Source organism: Ixodes scapularis, unplaced genomic scaffold (genome assembly GCF_016920785.2).
Source record: "Ixodes scapularis isolate PalLabHiFi unplaced genomic scaffold, ASM1692078v2 PGA_scaffold11__112_contigs__length_91849675, whole genome shotgun sequence".
In the NCBI taxonomy this organism is placed as follows: domain Eukaryota; kingdom Metazoa; phylum Arthropoda; class Arachnida; order Ixodida; family Ixodidae; genus Ixodes; species Ixodes scapularis.
In genome coordinates, this window is record NW_024609837.1 from 4241379 (window position 1) to 4257982 (window position 16604).

General features: G+C 45.4%; 1 protein-coding gene across 1 annotated transcript in view; it reads right to left on the reverse strand.

The window, feature by feature from the left end:
• LOC8023776 (dimethylglycine dehydrogenase, mitochondrial) overlaps positions 1-16604 on the reverse strand; it is a 42484-nt gene that overhangs the window by 23513 nt on the left and 2367 nt on the right. Inside the window, exons 2-4 of the mRNA XM_029968552.3 lie at positions 2212-2383; positions 949-1047; positions 624-794 (exon numbers count right to left, since the gene is read on the reverse strand). Coding sequence (XP_029824412.2) covers positions 624-794; positions 949-1047; positions 2212-2383 — 442 coding nt within the window. The remainder of the gene's footprint in view (positions 1-623; positions 795-948; positions 1048-2211; positions 2384-16604) is intronic.

The window sequence follows — 16604 nt, forward strand, 5'->3', positions numbered from 1 at the left end:
TGCTGGCTGCGTTGCGGTGACGACTCCAGCGGCCGGAATGGGAGAAACGAACGAGAGGAGCCTCCCGACTTCCCGAACGACTCGCGCGCGCATGCGCAGTGGCGTCGCGGATTCGTTCGAGGGCGAACCGTTCGTGTGGAAACGACCTGCTAAAACTCCCTACTTTCTCCACACGGAGCCGGTCACGTCCTCTCTTCTTGGGGCTATTTTAACCGCCCGGGAGAGATAACCGCATTTATCAGCAAACTGGACCAGATTGACGATCCCGGGTACGTGCACGCCCGTGATATTGAATTAAACTTTTTCCAGAAATACCGGTAAAGGAATTTGGAACACTCTCTCCTTCCTTCCGGCCCAGTAGAGAGAGAAGATGGCTTCTTTGTATCACCTCCGGGGCCTAAAATAATCTACGATGGGTACAAGAACGAACTTCGGAGGAGCCGTATATCTTGGTCGCAGCATCTCAATAAGCCAAACGGGGGGAAGCGCTGACTTTTTTGGGTGTCAAACGGGTGGGAGAACACTTGCGAGCGCGATGTTTTCTAGTCACTTTCTGGTCAAGAACCTAGTCGCGTGTTCAGGTGGCAGCACCCATTTGGGAAACAGGTGTCAGGGTTCCTTACCCCTGCCTTGTCGACGTCAAGCAGTGGCACGAGTTGCTTGACCTCGTCGGGGCTGACCAGTTTCTGCGGGGCGTCGTGCCAGCCCTGCCGCTGCATCTGGTAGCGGAATTCGTCCATCCGCGTCGGACTGGAGGCCAGTCGGAGGCTCCCAGGACGGTGAAAGCTCAGATCCTGCGTACAAAAGTCACCGAGGTTCGTGTCATAGGACTGGAGCGAAACGATTGTAGAGAGTTTTAGGGAACTGTGTTTGCATGTTACATGTTGCATGGCCTTCTAGATACTATTAATTAAAAAAAAAAGTCTCAGTTCTTATTTCTAAACACACCCGTTTTGTGTCCTGCTCAAGCTGAGTGAAGAAGTTGATGCTGTTGTAGTGAATCTTCTTCATGTTGATTCCAGGGTTGTACAATGCCAGAAGACCAGCCTGCAAAATACATATTGAGCGTTGTTTAATAGAAAAGGCAACACATTCATCATCATCATCATTATTTTTCGTTGAAGACACACAAGTGGCATACTTATATACAAAATAACATTCAACGCAACTTAAACAAACTCTCCCAATCTTCAATTTCCATGTCTGCATTCCGAACACTTACCGTTCGCGCTAAAAAAAAAAAAAACAAAAAAAAAACAAGAATGAGGTTGCGAAATTGAAACTGTTCATGATAGAAACACAAGGGAAATTGAACAAATGACATTTGTGAGTACCAGCAGTTATGAGGAATTTCACCTTAATTAATGCACGTGGCCTCTTCTTACTTTTAATTTAATGTCCTACAGATTAAACGCAATGCAACGAATATAAGACAAGGATATATATCAAACTTCGCAATAGTATCCAAATTGCGAGAAATAAATTTATGACTAGTCGGCGCTAAATTATTTGTGCCGTACGCACCTTTCCAGTGCTTATCACCCTGGCCAAAAATGCCGAGTCATTGAGCTGCATGCGCGGCGTCTGATATTCCACAAACTACTGCGCAAGCTCGAAAGTCAGAACATGTCGTCTGCTTTTTGCGCAGGAGTGGCGGTGACGTAAGAACGACGCCGCGCCCTTATTGGCTGATTGAAAAAAAAAAAAAAAAAATAGTGGGTAGACTTCAAAGCATCTAGCATTGAGATCTACCCACTATTGTTTTTTTCAATCAGCCAATAAGAGCTCGGCGTCGTTCTGACGTCACCACGACTCCCGTGCAAGAAGCAGGCGACGAGACCCCTTTCGAAAGACTGCCCTCTGTTGGCAGCTTTGCGATCCCTGCACAATGGCGGACTAAAACCACAATGTCACGGCAAACTTTATTGTTTTCTTAGATTAGAATCCCAAAATGCACCCACGGAAAAAGGTGGTGATTGCAGGGACGTTGCACTTTCGACGCTGTTTGATTGGTTTGTCGGTTCCTAGCGGTGGTCGTGCTCCTACGTTCGCTATCTTATCGAATGACTTGCACGTTCCAGAATGTCCGTTGTTCCGCCATTGTGCGGTGGTTCAGCCCTTCTAATAACCGGCACGTGACTTTCGAAAGGTGTCCATAGATGGTGGCTATATATAAATTTTAACGGGGGTATGAATAAATGAGCAACTGACGGCATGCCAGGTAGATCCAGCGGTGAGTTCCGATTTCTCAAGCAAGACCACCTTCTTGACACCAAACCTGGCGAGGTGGTAGGCAACGCTGGTACCGACGGCGCCACCACCAATGACCACCACGTCTGCACTGTCCACCCACTGCTGGCTGCCCTCCTCTGAATTCTGTGTGCTGAGAAGAGACGAGACGAAGTGAAATCACTCATGCGTATACCGGGTGTCCCATATAGCGGCCAGGCTCTTTAAATCGACCGCAAAAATCGGTGTCTTAACCAATCGCGTTACGATTTTGTCTAGTGTTGATCACAGGTGGTGCAGTTTTTCTATGAAATTTTCAAAGAGCGAGCTTACCCGAGGAAAAAGTAAAAAAAGAAAACGGCTTAATTCCCATGAAAACGCAGCGAAGCTACCGGTCTTCAAACCATATGGCGCCCAATTGTTTCTTTGTTTCTTTGTTTTACTTTTTCTTCAGGTAAGTTTGCCCTTTGCAAATTTTATAGAAAAAAAATGAACCACCTGTGGGCAACGCTGCACAAAATCGTAACGCGATACGTTAAGAAACCGATTTTTGCGGTAGAGTTAAAGAGCCTGGCTGCAGTTTGGTACACCGGGTAGAGTTTTTTGCTGTTAGCTTTCTGGCTGGGGACACGCCGCATGGCCCATGTGCCCGTGACCATGGCGCAGTACTACGTCTACAGGGTTCGACTAAAAAGGTGAAACCTTGGTTTTCGGCACGGATAAATAAACTACGCACCGCAGAAAGCTAAAACTCCGTGAATATGTGCATGGTGATAGAATGCGAAAGCTTGCATGAGAACATGACGTTATCATGACCAAGAGATGAGATAGCTAGGAAAAACAAATTTCTCCTTGAGCGCATGCAACGTAAGAGTATTCGTCAAAACAAGAAATCCAATTGTGGGCATCTGTAAAATTTATTTCAAAAAAGCCAATTTGTAAAAAAAAAAAAAAAAGATTTTTTTTTTTGACGTTTTTATTGGAATAGATGACCCAGACAGGCGCCCACTAGCCATTGTTTGTACTGACGAATATTCGGCCTAGGTAAACGTCGACTCATGGAGAATTTTTTTTTTTCTGGTTTATCATTTTGCATTTTATCGCCGCCGCTAGCGTCCTATTAATGATAAGTTTCAGGTTTCTGCGATGCGTAGTCTATTTATGCGGTCCGTAAAACAAAGCTTCGTTTTCTCAGTCAAGCCCTTTAAAGTTCTAAAAAAAGAATGCATGGTATTTACCACGTAATTACGGTACCACCTACCTTTGAACGGGGGTAACGTGTCCCCCATGGCGATGCATCGACTTCACACATAAAGATAACCAAAGACACCGACCGAACGGAGCTCTTTGAAACTCGAAACCTTTGTACATTAAAATAAAAAAAAAAAAAAAAAAAAAAAAGTTGATAAGTTTAGTAATTATGCCCTACGTGCCTTTTTGCGGATTCTGAACGCGCCCCACCATTCCAGTGACGCGACCAAGCTTTAAGTCCTGTGAACTCGGGAATGAACGATGGAAACATCTTATACTTGTGACGTGGGGGTGAAAAGACGGGCAAAGGTAATGGAGCGCCTGAAAACAGCCACGGAGAAACTTCGTCTTTCTTGAACGGTTCCTCAGAAGTACCCGATTGATTTTCAGGGTCTTTAGAACGCCGTCTGACAAGGGTATAAAGCACCTTGATAAAGGCCTTTTTTTCTTTTCAACCACTGTTGTGGAAACGCGCATGGCGCGTAAGACACGTGCCACTAGGGTGACCACCTTTCTGCTAGCGAAATGCGGGACACTGGAGGCGGGGAAGGGGGAGAGGGGGGGGGGGGGGGGGGGGCGAGTGGAAATTTATTAACACACACACCACGAACCTAGGCTTTGTTAACACATTTATTATCATGTGCTGTTTATACACTTGCTAATTGTATCGCAGCAATTAAGCTCAATTAAGTTTCACTAAGAGTGAGGTATTATTTATGCCAAATCTGTTATTAAATGTGTCGAAAACATATAAATCGAATGGAAATAAGAAACAGTAAATCTTTATTGGGTTGTTTTCTGCCAACGCCTACTTTTATCAGCATTGTCCTACACAAATTTTTAACATTATGTTCTTTTTAGACCGTTCGGAGTTGCAGGCTTTCTGCCTTGTGTGGCTGTGTTCACTAAAACGAAGATCCACAGCAACCCTTTCGCATTGACAGAGCGATATCAAAATAATTACAATATTTTATGTTGAAACTTTGGCTAGCAATTTTTCTTAGAATATTTTGCCACCAAGAGGAGACGCACAACGGAGCATGCGCGTCGGGTCTCCTGCAAGAACGGCGGTCGCTTCCCGCAATGCTTGGATAAAAAATGGCGCACCATTGCGGCGACCTCCGCGCTTCCCCGTGCCCCGCTGTTCGGCAGCTTCACGAGTTGCAGAGTGAATTTTACTACACTATGAAATGCGGGACATTTTGAAGATTTGGGAATTTTTTGCGGGACGCTGGACACGAGCCCTCAATGCGGGACAGTCCCGCGAGTCGCGGGACGGGTGGTCACCGTATACGTGCCACGAGCGGGTGCTTCGGCGCCATTAACTTCCAAGGGCCTCTCGTTTCAGTGCTGCGCCGCCATTTGCTTCAAAGGGCCACTCGCGATACGGGCCTCATACACTGCCACATTTGGGACGCTACTTCCAAGACAAACGCAAACACATCGAGGGGATTTATTCCGAAGTACTTGGATGATCATCGTACCGGCGTGCGGTCGTGCAATCAGTACCGCGTGGTGCAGTTTAAAGACCCGCGGATGCAGGCTAGCGGTTTGTGCTGCACTGCATGACTAAATTTCTCATCTACAGCTGGAAGACAAGTCGCCCGTTGAGGCAGACTAAGTTGTAGGCTGTGTAAATATACACACAACCCAATTTCTTTTTTCTCCCGAAGTACTTTGTTGGAGAGTTTGCGGAGAAAATTTGAAATAGATCTTGCTTAACTACCCACATACCAAGCAGCATGCTTGGTACGTGGGTAGTTCCACGAGCAGCACGTGCTGGTGTTTGCAGCAGTAACTGCCCAAAACAAATGGCATCTTTCACGCGCGTTCAGTAACGCCTTATTCCGGTTATTTAATTTACTTCGAATCTTTTATACAGGAAAGGCGAGCTCGTGCGGCGCGTAGACCTACATTTTCAGCATTCTCCTTGATGCTTTAGCAATATATATATTCAGCAAATAATGACCGTGCTCCATAATTTGCTCAATCTCACTCTAGGGTAAAGGTTCTGTTCCTTGGCGTTCGAAAACCTACCCGCGTCCAGCGCGAGTAAGATTTGGAACAGAGCCATGGTATATTACCCAACACAAGCACCGAGGAAATTATTCGAAACGAACGTAGGTACACTCGCTACACGCGCGCGCTTTTCCTCTATGAAACATTCGAGTAAAATTGTTAAAATAAGGCGTTCAGGAACGCACGTGCAAAATATAATTTGTTTTAGGTGTTTGCCTTAGAAGAGCTACTCTCACAGGCTCTAGCACGTGCAGAGCTTTTATTAACATTCACTCACGCCGTGCTACGTGACGCTTGGGTAATTAAGCAAAAGGCCTATTCTTTATAAATGATTTCTCCGTCTGTTTATCGACGTGCTAAAAGTGAATACAGGGAAGAAATGGCGTCTAAATTATTTTCTCAAGCAGGCTTTACTTCTTTGGTTTGTTTCGTGTGCGTTGCACAAACAAGTTGCGCAGCCCAAAAGGCTGCGAGCTGCAGTATGCACACGTCTTTCGCAATAACATGAGGTTTGTCGAAATATTTTGTTACTGTTTCTGCTTGGGCTTAGCCGAGAAAGCTGTTAATAATGGACCTTTTCCGAGAAGCGTTCTGCGCACGCGCGAGCGCCCGATGCCAAGCGGCGGAAGTCGGAACGAAAAATCGAGGAAATTCGGAAGGAGGCTGTATATCAGCGAGTAGAACACGTAACTGCAGCATATATATAATTGCGTTACACAAAAAAAGAACGTCGGCGGAAAGGAAAAAACGACGTTTGGGTGGACGCTACGGATGCCCCTCTTTAAAGGGATACTACAACGCAATTTCGGCGCTCATTTTTTTGGTCTATATCTGTTCGAAGGAGCAGTATCACATCGAACATACCAATATCTTGTTAAAAAAAGTCACGAAAAGGAATTTTAAAACGATTTAAACGATTAGCAAAGAGCACCTGGTGGATGTCGCTAACGCCTCGCTTGTAATGCCCGTCTAGGAACCTTGACAGCTAGTGACGGTAAAGCGCGATCCAAACCAACGCTTCTTTTTGCGCCTGTAGGTCGTGCGACTGCGGATGTGACGTATTTTCGTGACGTCGCGCCGCTTCTTCGCTCCTTCCGGGCGCGCATAAAAAAGTTGGTTGATTTCAACTTCTTTCTCGACGCGCACAAAAACGCGCGGTGACGTAGTAGGACGCTCCTGTCACCTGTGTGCCGGCCAATCGGTGGAGGGCAAGCTAGTTCCGGCTCCGCGTTTCTCGCCGTCTGGCTGCCCTCTCCTCCCCCCCCCCCCCCCCCCCTTTTATTCTCTTCCAACATGACAACGCGATCTCTCTCTCTCTCTCTTTCTCTCGCCGTCTGGCCGGCCAGTCTGTCGCAGTTGCACTTTGCAACTGCGAGAGGGGAAGGAGGAACTCCCCTCTTCCCGAGAATGCCTTTTGTGTGTCGCAGAACTCGCTATTGTCCCCGTACAAGATTACAGAAGATTAACCCGTCACTCAAAATTCGTACAAAAGCAGCCGCCTCGGTGGCTGGAACGACTAGGCCATCCCCTCGACGTCAGCCTCGCCGTAGCTTTGCTCGTCTTGAGACGACCTACGTCACGACTGCGTTGGATGTCACGTGGTCTCCGCTGGGCCTTCTCCGAGCGCTTGCCAGAGTGGGCCGTTTATAACGAAAAATAGAGCCACCAGGCTCAAAATACAAACGTGCGATTGTGATTTACGGATATTGTGGATCATATTCAACCTATTTTTGAACACGACGGGAATATTTCAAATATTGTTGAAGTATCCCTTTAAAGTCGCGTTGGGCAGGCGCCGCCGCTCAGAGAGCGAAGAAACTGGTAGCGTAGCTCCCATTATCGATTGGTAGCGCAGGTCACTTCCTCGATTTTTAGTTCGTGCAGCCACCGCCTGGTGCCGTCGGTATGTGGAAAAGGTCCATTGCCCAATGTGCTTAATCGTCCCAGCCAGCTGGAATGGTGCTAAGCCGAACGTCATCAGTGGATCAACGGAGCGGCGCGCCTAGCGAGCGTCAAGCGTCGCCGCGAACGCGTTTTGCAGCGTCTCACAACGAGTGACGTCATGGGCAGGCCTTGTCTTCTAGGTGCTACTAACTAACTTGCTTAACAAGTTTTTTTTTTTTTTTTTTTCAGATCGCGTTGCAGACACTTGGACCGCAATTATATCGGCAAGACGCATTGAGAGTCATAATAGGTGTGGAAGCCGCTCCAACGCAATCAAAAAGCAATGGTTCTTTCAGGAATGCAAAACGGCGCTTATATATGATAATTTTCAGTAGACTCGGTTGTCTGTTTCATGCATTTCATGGGGGAGAGGATCGCGGCTGAAAATGGTCGGTCGCTAGACTTTTGTGCAACATTAGAATAATCTCTTTATTTTCTTTTATATAGGAGTGAAGAAAACAGGGCAAAAAGCTGCGTGACTCTCAGCTTGGCGAGGCCCTATTCCATATGGCAGAAAAGCACCGGAAACATTTCAGACAACACAAGCAGAAAACAAGTTACAGAACCTTACTACATCGATCAGCTACAAAAAAGTCGTTATCATATCACATTTTTAGTAATGTCATTATTTTCACATTCAAGCTCATTTAAAAGCGATTAAAGCAAGGCAAATTGTTGTGTGTATGTTTATACAGCCGGAAGTTAGTCTGCCTCAGTGGGCGTCTGGTGTCTCAGTTGTAGACGAGCAATTTAGCCAGTGCGGTACAACCGCTAGCCTGGGGGTCTTTAACGTGCGCCTCGCAGTAGGGATACACGACCGCACGCCGGTACGATGCTATGTTCATCCAGATCGAAACGGGCAGGGATGGGGGTTGAACCCAGGATCCCTGGGTTCTGCAGCGCGAGCTGTATTTTAACGAGGTTAATCCACAATAAGTACAGGGAGTAGTAATTCACACCAGTGCTCTCTATGTCTAGTTTCATACGTCTGTTCTCACCAAGCCCGACAGTACGGCAAGAAAGAAAGTTGTTATTTTGTTTTACTGCCGTATTGTAGACTTCCATCAAACGATAGTTGTCGAAATGGTTCATTGTCACAACTTTATGTTTTCGAAAAAGATTCTCGGAAGAATGCAAAAAAGAAACACGTTCAATTATGCGAAATACTTTCTTCTGTCTCAGAAGTAATCTTGCTAAGCTTTGTTTCGCTGTTTGCCCCCAAACCAGGTGACAGTACACGCAATGTGTGTAGAGAAGAATACGAGAGCAACTTCACTCGCGCGGGAAACATAAAACGAGCTTTAGATATTATTTCTATCGCTTTGCAAGCTTTTCGGTGGATATACTCAACGTGCTCAGTTCAAGAAAGTGACTCAGTAAAAATGACACCAAGAATTTTAACCGATTTTGTAATCTCTAAAGAAAACGAAGTCATCGTGATGTTTAAGGGCATCGAAATTTTACGATTCTGTGGCCTGAACAGTACGCATTTTGATTTGTCTGTGTTTAGTTTTAGACCTGCGACTTGCGTCCATAATTGTAGGTTTTCGAGGACAACTGCCGCCGTAATTTCTAACCACAAAAATTGTTTCGCCTTAAAAAAAAAAAAAATGAAAAAAAAATGAGGGTTATTGTTTGCATATGAAATAAAACTAACATTTGGTGCGTATGGTTCGATATCGTTTATGAATATTATAAACAATAGACGCAATTTCTTTGGATGCTGAATTAGTTATTTATGCTAACAAACAAACTGCGTTCGATATTCCAAGCATGATTCAAAAAGTTTAAGTCCTGTTCCTTGGATACCATAGTGCTCTAACTTTTTTAATAGCATGTTATAATTGATCATATCAAAAGCCTTAGAAAAGTCAACATACACACCTACAGAATAAACTCTTTATCCTCGACAGGCTTTAATATATACACACACACACACACATATATATATATATATATATATATATATATATATATATATATATATATATATATATATATATATATATTACATTAGCGGCGCTGTTTTAGTTGAACGCTTGTTCCGAAAACTGTGTTGAAAATTAGAGTGTATGTGTTGTTTTTCTAGATAACAGGAAAGTCTGTGGTGAATTATTTTTTCGAGACCTTTGGGAAAAAAATATAATAAGTAAATCGGTCTGTAATTTTTAGATATGTTCTTATCGCCGCCTTTAAATATAAGCACAACTTTCTCAGCCTGCATAGCGTTTGGAAAACAACCAGTTGGAAGGGACACGTTAAATATATACGTCAATACAGGCGTCATTATGCGAGTAACATACTTTATTATTTTAATGACAAACCATTAACATCGCGACTCTTGCAATTTCTTAAGTTCTTGAACACGGCACGGATCTCTCTTTCATCTGTCGGATGTAAAAAGAAACTCTGTATCATAACGTTTGATATAACTACAGGGACCAAGCTCATTTCCCAACGCCGCAACGTCATCTGCTATGCTAACTAAGTAATTATTAAAAGCATGAGACAGAGAACACCCAGAAAGGGTACCTTCTTCACGAGTTACTTCATATACATTATGTTCCTCCATATATGAATTAATTACGCCATTAATTATTTTCTAGAGTATTCCTGCTTCTTTGTTATCTTCCTTTTTAAAGAGGTTTATGTAATAACTGGACTTCGCACGTTTCTGTAGATTAAGAAGTTTATTTCCATACGTTTTAAAAGTCTTTAGATCATCTAGATTTCTTGTTTTCAAGAAATGCTGAAACAGACGGATTGTTTTCGTCTATTTTGTTCAAAAACGTTTTTGTTATCTGAAGCATGCGAATTCTTTTACACTGTTTGACCGTTCTGTGTGAGGAAACTCTCATCGTAAAAAATTTTGAAATATCTGTAGAAAGTTTTTATACGGCGAGGTTCGTGTTTTTTTGCAATTAAACTTGATTCCAGTTAGTTACACTTAAAAACACTTTAAAGATTTCTATAGTGTAGTGTCTGCTATTTCTTGAATTTGAAAAGCGCGCTGCGCTGAACGTTGCTTAGGTTTATGAGGTTTGTTTATCAACATAAATATCGGCAGACGATCACTGATATCGGTGCTAATAACGTTAGCGGCGATAAAAAAAAACGCATCGTGGTGGCTAAAAAAAAAAAAAAAAATCAATGAGTGTAGACGTTGTGCATGTAATTCTTGTTGCTCCGGTTGCCATAATTTTAAAACCATTAACGGCAGTGAATGAATGAAGTGATTGTTTATAAGTTGTATTTTCAAGCATATTAATATTGAAGCCCCTGACAACAACAACAGCAAAAAATTATATATATACAGTTGTTTTTTACTACAAAACTTAGGAAGGCGTCGGAAGTTTATAAAATTCGCCACGATTCCAGATGGCGGACGCTAAACCACAGCAAATATATACGTGGCACCCCCCCCCCCCCCCCCCCCCCCCCCAGTGCAAACAAAAAAATTCAACATCACCCGTAACATGACTAAATTCCGATACAAGTTCGCATTTGTAGACATTTGGTACAAGCAATGACACGGCACCACCTCTTCTTTTTTTTTTTTTATCACGGCCAAGTGACCCGGCAAAGCAAAAATGCAAGATTCATCTGTATACCAAGTTTCCGAGAACATGATAACTGACTAAGAAAAACCAAGACGATCAAACAGTAGATGCAGACTGTCATCTTTTTCTGGGGCTGACAGAACATTCAAGTAAAAAAAAAAAAAGCTAAACAAATAGGTTCTTTGGATGCAATATAGCATGCAAAGTTATGCGGAGCGATAGCAACTTGGGGCTGAGACACAAGGCGTCCAGTGATTGAAGTAGCTTTACTTCCAGTAGCTCATCTAAGACGGGCAATATCGTCCTCGTCTTTGACATGAATCGCTCGTGCTCCTGCAGCTTTTCGCACAAAAACCTTTCCGTCTGTGTATCATGGAAACGCAAATTCTTTTTTTTAAGGCGAAAGCCTTATATGTCTTATCGTTCAGTCGACCTTCAAAGTCCTCGAGCGAAAACACGTCGGCGACTCGAAAGGCACTAAAACGTTTACGTGGCCACTCAGGCGAATTAGAGGCAATGAAATTAAGGAGGATGACAAAGCGAATTAAGAGGAATCAAAGTGAATTCATAGACGCCGTCCTCTAGGCGTCGTTCTCGACGTCGTCCTAGACGTCGTCCTAGACGTCGTCCTTGGCTGGCTTTCGCCTTCCTGCAAGTAAGCAGTCTTAACGTGTAATTTTTCTTTTGCCTGATCTTTCGATTTTCGAAGCGCAATTATACCGAAGCATCGAGGATAATTGCTGGGCACGTAAGCAGACGCGCTGCACGCGCTCGCTTTATCACATGTATGAAACGTTCGAAGCAAATATTAACCGAAATAAAGGGTTAACGGACACACGTACAATGTGACTTTTCTCTTTTCCAGAAACGCGGGAACCTTTCGATGAAGCGAACTTTCGGCGAAACCATAAATCGGGGAAACGTCGTTCGCCGAACTGCATGATAGTCACCGTTTAGTTACACAAGGACGCGGTTATCGTCAAGAAAATCTGCTCCATTTTTGGACAGGGAGCTTCCTCAAGGCCCCTTGCCCTCCTCATATTCCTTGAAGGGGACTATCAGTACCTAGAACGTCCCATGCAAGGCGCCACCTTCCTTGCGTCAGACACGAAGCTCTGCAAGGGCACCGACCATTACGTCAGATAAAGAACACGATAGCCGCGGAACGGGGGTTCGCCACGGAGCCATGGAATGCGTATCGCGATCGACGTCTCGCGTGCGTAGACCACCGCTTGCGTCAAATGAGAGACGGAGTTTTAGCTTTGTGCGATGCGCCGTTCATTTCGGCGGGCTGAAAAGCATTGTTCCTCAGAACATAAAATTCAGAGCAGAGCGGGAGCAGACAGAGACGCCTTTTTCGGAGGTCGATACGGGGCAGAGCAAAATAGCAGGGTAGCAGTTTGACGGCTATGACGTCATGCCCGGTTTTCGTCAAAATAGAGCTATTTGCACCCTTTTGGTAATTGTTACCTTGACATCTTCACCCCTTCACCGCCTTCACTTCGCGCACACCTCCGCAGTGTGCTCCCAGCGCGTTCCTCCGAAGTCAAGACAACTGTCATAGTAAAAGACGGCGCGTGCCAGTCGTTTGCAGCGACGTAGATGGAAACATATCGCCGCGGCGTTTTTCGCGGCCTCGGAGATGCAGGAGCGAGCCGACAATAAGAGTTTCAACTACGAGACTGTCAACAAGAGCCAGGTAAATACCTGCGCACACTCGGAGCGGACGCGCGCGTTTGATCGAAGTGCTTCGGGACCGATCTTTTACGATTACCACTCGATACTGACGCGAGACTCGGCAAAGAAAGGTGGGACCGGCGTTGCGTAGCCCTCACAAATTGTCGTAGCTCGACAGTGACGTACAGTCGTATCAGAATAAAAATGACATACCAATAACAAACGGTACTGTACGTACATACCGTGTTGCGAAGGTTATCCATACGGCGGTTATTTGAGCTCCATATCACACAAAACAAAGAGATAGAATCGATGAGAGTCCCTTTTCGACGACAGCGTTCGTCACCGCTGCCTCGGAAAACAAGGAGATGACAAGGGGAAGACGTTGACCTCTTAACCTAAAATTGAGGTCAGCGATCAAACTATAATACGGGAAGGGTCCACAAGGGTAGCGCGGGCGCGTATTCCATTCAGCAAGCACGCGGCCGGTCGTGGGCAGACGGTCTTGGCCATGGACCGTCGGAGCAATGCTACGCCGAGTCGGAGTGCCGGCTAGGCCTAAATTCTGCCGAGCTCGCTGGGTCGGTGTCATCGTTGCCGTTGTAGCTTTTCCCGGGTGTTTGTGGATCCAGCGTTCGTGTTCGTCGTGGCCGGTGTCGAGTGCTTCCTTCGTTTTTCTTGCTACTTGAAATCGGGACCCGCGAGAAGAGCACGTAGAAAAATAAATGTCCGTTGGTCGTCCCGACCAAGTAATTACTGAGCGACGTTGTCGGTCATCTTGATTTGATCGTAAAAAGACGACTCCGGAGCAGTTGTCATACGTACATTTTTGGCGCAAGATCGTTTCGTGAATCTGGCCTCTTTTCTTTAGCGCATGGCACTGCAACAGTAGAGAGTTTTTGTAAAGCGTTTCCGCTGTCCCGCAACGCTCTCCGCAGCCAGCTACGCTAGCCGAAACTCTACAGTCAAGGCTATCGGCGCCCCGGCGTAGTAGCGGCTGCTTCGTTGCGGAACGCTTAGCGGAGGGGGAAACGCGGTCTACAAAAACCCCCTAGTAACACACCGCAACCGCCGCCTGCCCCCGCCCCAACACTGGACACAAACAACCCGCAACAAACTCTCCGCAAAACGTGAAAAAAAAAAAAAAGTTATTTATCTTTGCTTGTTTTCGCGTTTCCGGCGGTGACGTCCCGGACGTTACTACCCCGTATCGACTCCCGAAAAGGGCGTCCCGGGAGCACAAGTGACCTGGACCCAGTGTTGTACACGTTCCTCCAAAAGAGACCAAAGCTCGTTTACCGTTCCTTGTCAACCTCGGAACGCATTCCCCTTAGAAGTTCCAAGGGTTTAAAAGGAACGCGTTCCTGTTACATTCCAAAGATATAAAGTTTTTAATTGGAACGCGTATTTTAATAAAAGATCCTGCTAAACAATTCGTAAAAAAAAAAAAAAAAAAGAAAAAAAAAGAAGAAGAAAAGAACGCGAACAAGTAAGATTATTTACATCGAACTATACGTGTCGAGTCGTCTTTGTTTTCGGCCGACTCTCGGACATCCCTTCATCTTTCGAGGTGGCAGGTTGAAGGAGTCGTTAATGAAAAGCATAAATGCAACTTGCAAAAAAAGAAAAAAAAAAAAAAAAACTTCTTTTTTTTGTTATTTCCTTGAGAACGTAACGTGTTCCCGTTTCAGTTCCACCGACGCAAAATGGAACGGCGGCATCCCTGCGTCCCTCCTGGATGGAACGCGTTCCACGAACGACGTTCCGCACAACACTGCCTGGATCCCACATAAGGGAGAACAGGCATCACCGCCAGGTCCGAATTAAGGTACGAGCTAAGGGGGATGCAGACCAGGGGCCCCGGCCCTCGGGGGGAATCCCGTGCCGTAGGTCGTAAAAACAGAAAAAAAAAAAAAAAATTCCTGTAATAAAAAACAAAATATTTTGGAAAATATTAGCACAACATTCAGAAAAAGAGGCATGACAAAGATAATGGCACTGCAAGCGAATCCAAAGCACACTTTACGCGTCGAACTTTGGATGGTCTTTCCCGCCCTGTACTTTACAAAATATTTCTTTTTTTCTTCTTTTTTTTTTTAGCTGCAGCAATTTTTTAGGTTAACGGGGAAGAAGCTACATGAATGTGACAATAGAACAGTCTTGGCTTACGACTGCCTCAATTTTTTTACTATAAACATATATCTTAATCGCATTCATTAAAAAGTGAATTAAAGAATTTTAGTTAATTCACTCGATAATAGTGATGGTTATATTCCCATCTAATGACCGCCGAGCCATAAAAACACGCAATGAAAACGCCATTCATAGAACTTTTTCCCCTTTATTTAAACATTTGGTGCAGCTAAATAAAGTACACCCTATTTGTGAACGTCGAGCCACGGAGAACCGAGCTCTACCGAGCACGATACCGGCAAAAAGATTGTTCAACGCTTCTAACCCAGAGTGCTTACTGAAAAGCCAGTCGTGACAGTCATTAGATGAGGGCATTCCGTTTGCCTATAAATGGGAATATACTCGAAGGGACCGCAGAATTTGACCGTTTTTTGAGCGATGACATTGCTCGAGGCACAAACGTAAACACATAAAAATAACTTAGACTTTCTAAAAAGTACCGTGTTAACCAGTCATATCACCGTCGTCGTTGTTGCTGTCAGGGCCGTACCCAGAAAAAAATTTCGGGGGGGGGGGGGGGGGGGGGGCGGTTTCGGGGACTACGCCGGCCATTTTGAAAGTGTCTATTGTCTTATTTTCACCTATGAATCATGTACATCGGTGGCATATAATGGAGAGTTACAGCAAACCGGAGAACCGGTCCCGGTTTGGTACCCGGTAGCCGACCGGCGCCACTGCGCGTGCGCAGAGGTGGAGATTAAAATCGGCTGGTTGCAAGTGCACCGACCAGGGCCGTACCCAGAAAAAAATTTCGGGGGGGGTCAGATGACCCCCCCCCCCGACAGGATGAGGACAGCAGGGAGAAGTTTCAGTTGTCCCTCCTCTAGAACGTGCATGCCTAGCTTCGATAATACTTCGGTGTCTCGTGGGCTTCGAGCGTGCACCCCGCAGCCGAAGCACGGGGGAAGGCGGCGACCACGTGCAGGGTGCCGGGTGTGCGAAAGAGACGCCCTGGTGTCCTCATCTTCAATGACTAAAAGTGCACCTAGTCGTACCTCGACGATAACGGCTACTGAACCCGGCACACGATAAGCAATTCTTGTAGATCGCTTGATCGACACACGCCTTTCCGCGTGTGTCGTTATATCGTTATCGGAGTGCGAAAACGATCTTTTAGGACTCCCTAACGAGGACGTTAGAGTGCAACACCGCCATTTTGATACAGTACAATGCACCTCTCATTCAACGACGTGCGATTGTCCGAAACACTCGAAAGCTATTGCCGTGAAGAGCGTAAAGGATTTCTTATCCGATATCAAAGCAGATCACACAATGCTTATATAGTGGAAATTGGAAAAGAACCGGATATTTCTGGCAGGAAAACAAGCAGCCCTAATAAGAAATAATTCCTGGTACGTTAGGACGAAGTCCAAGGTCACACTGCTCATACATAGTGCAAAAGACATGCTGAAATTCGCTGCATACGTGACGCCAGACATATCACGCCTCATGCATTCTTGTGGCATGTTGGCTTCATACATGTGCGCTTCGAACATGTCTGCGGGCAGTTGTTGTATGTCCAATGTCAGGACCGTCATAGAAGACTTAAAGAGAAAGAGGCACTGACGGGTATTTATGCGCACCGAGGTTTTTAGTTTTACTTGACATACGAGAGCCCAACTACCCAGAACACAATTTGCGGCTCGAAATTCGTTCTCTTTCCACCCGACAACGGTCGATCGAGAACTGGCCGGTTTGAGTCGCGCTCAGTCTCTTCTCCGTGTGGTCACG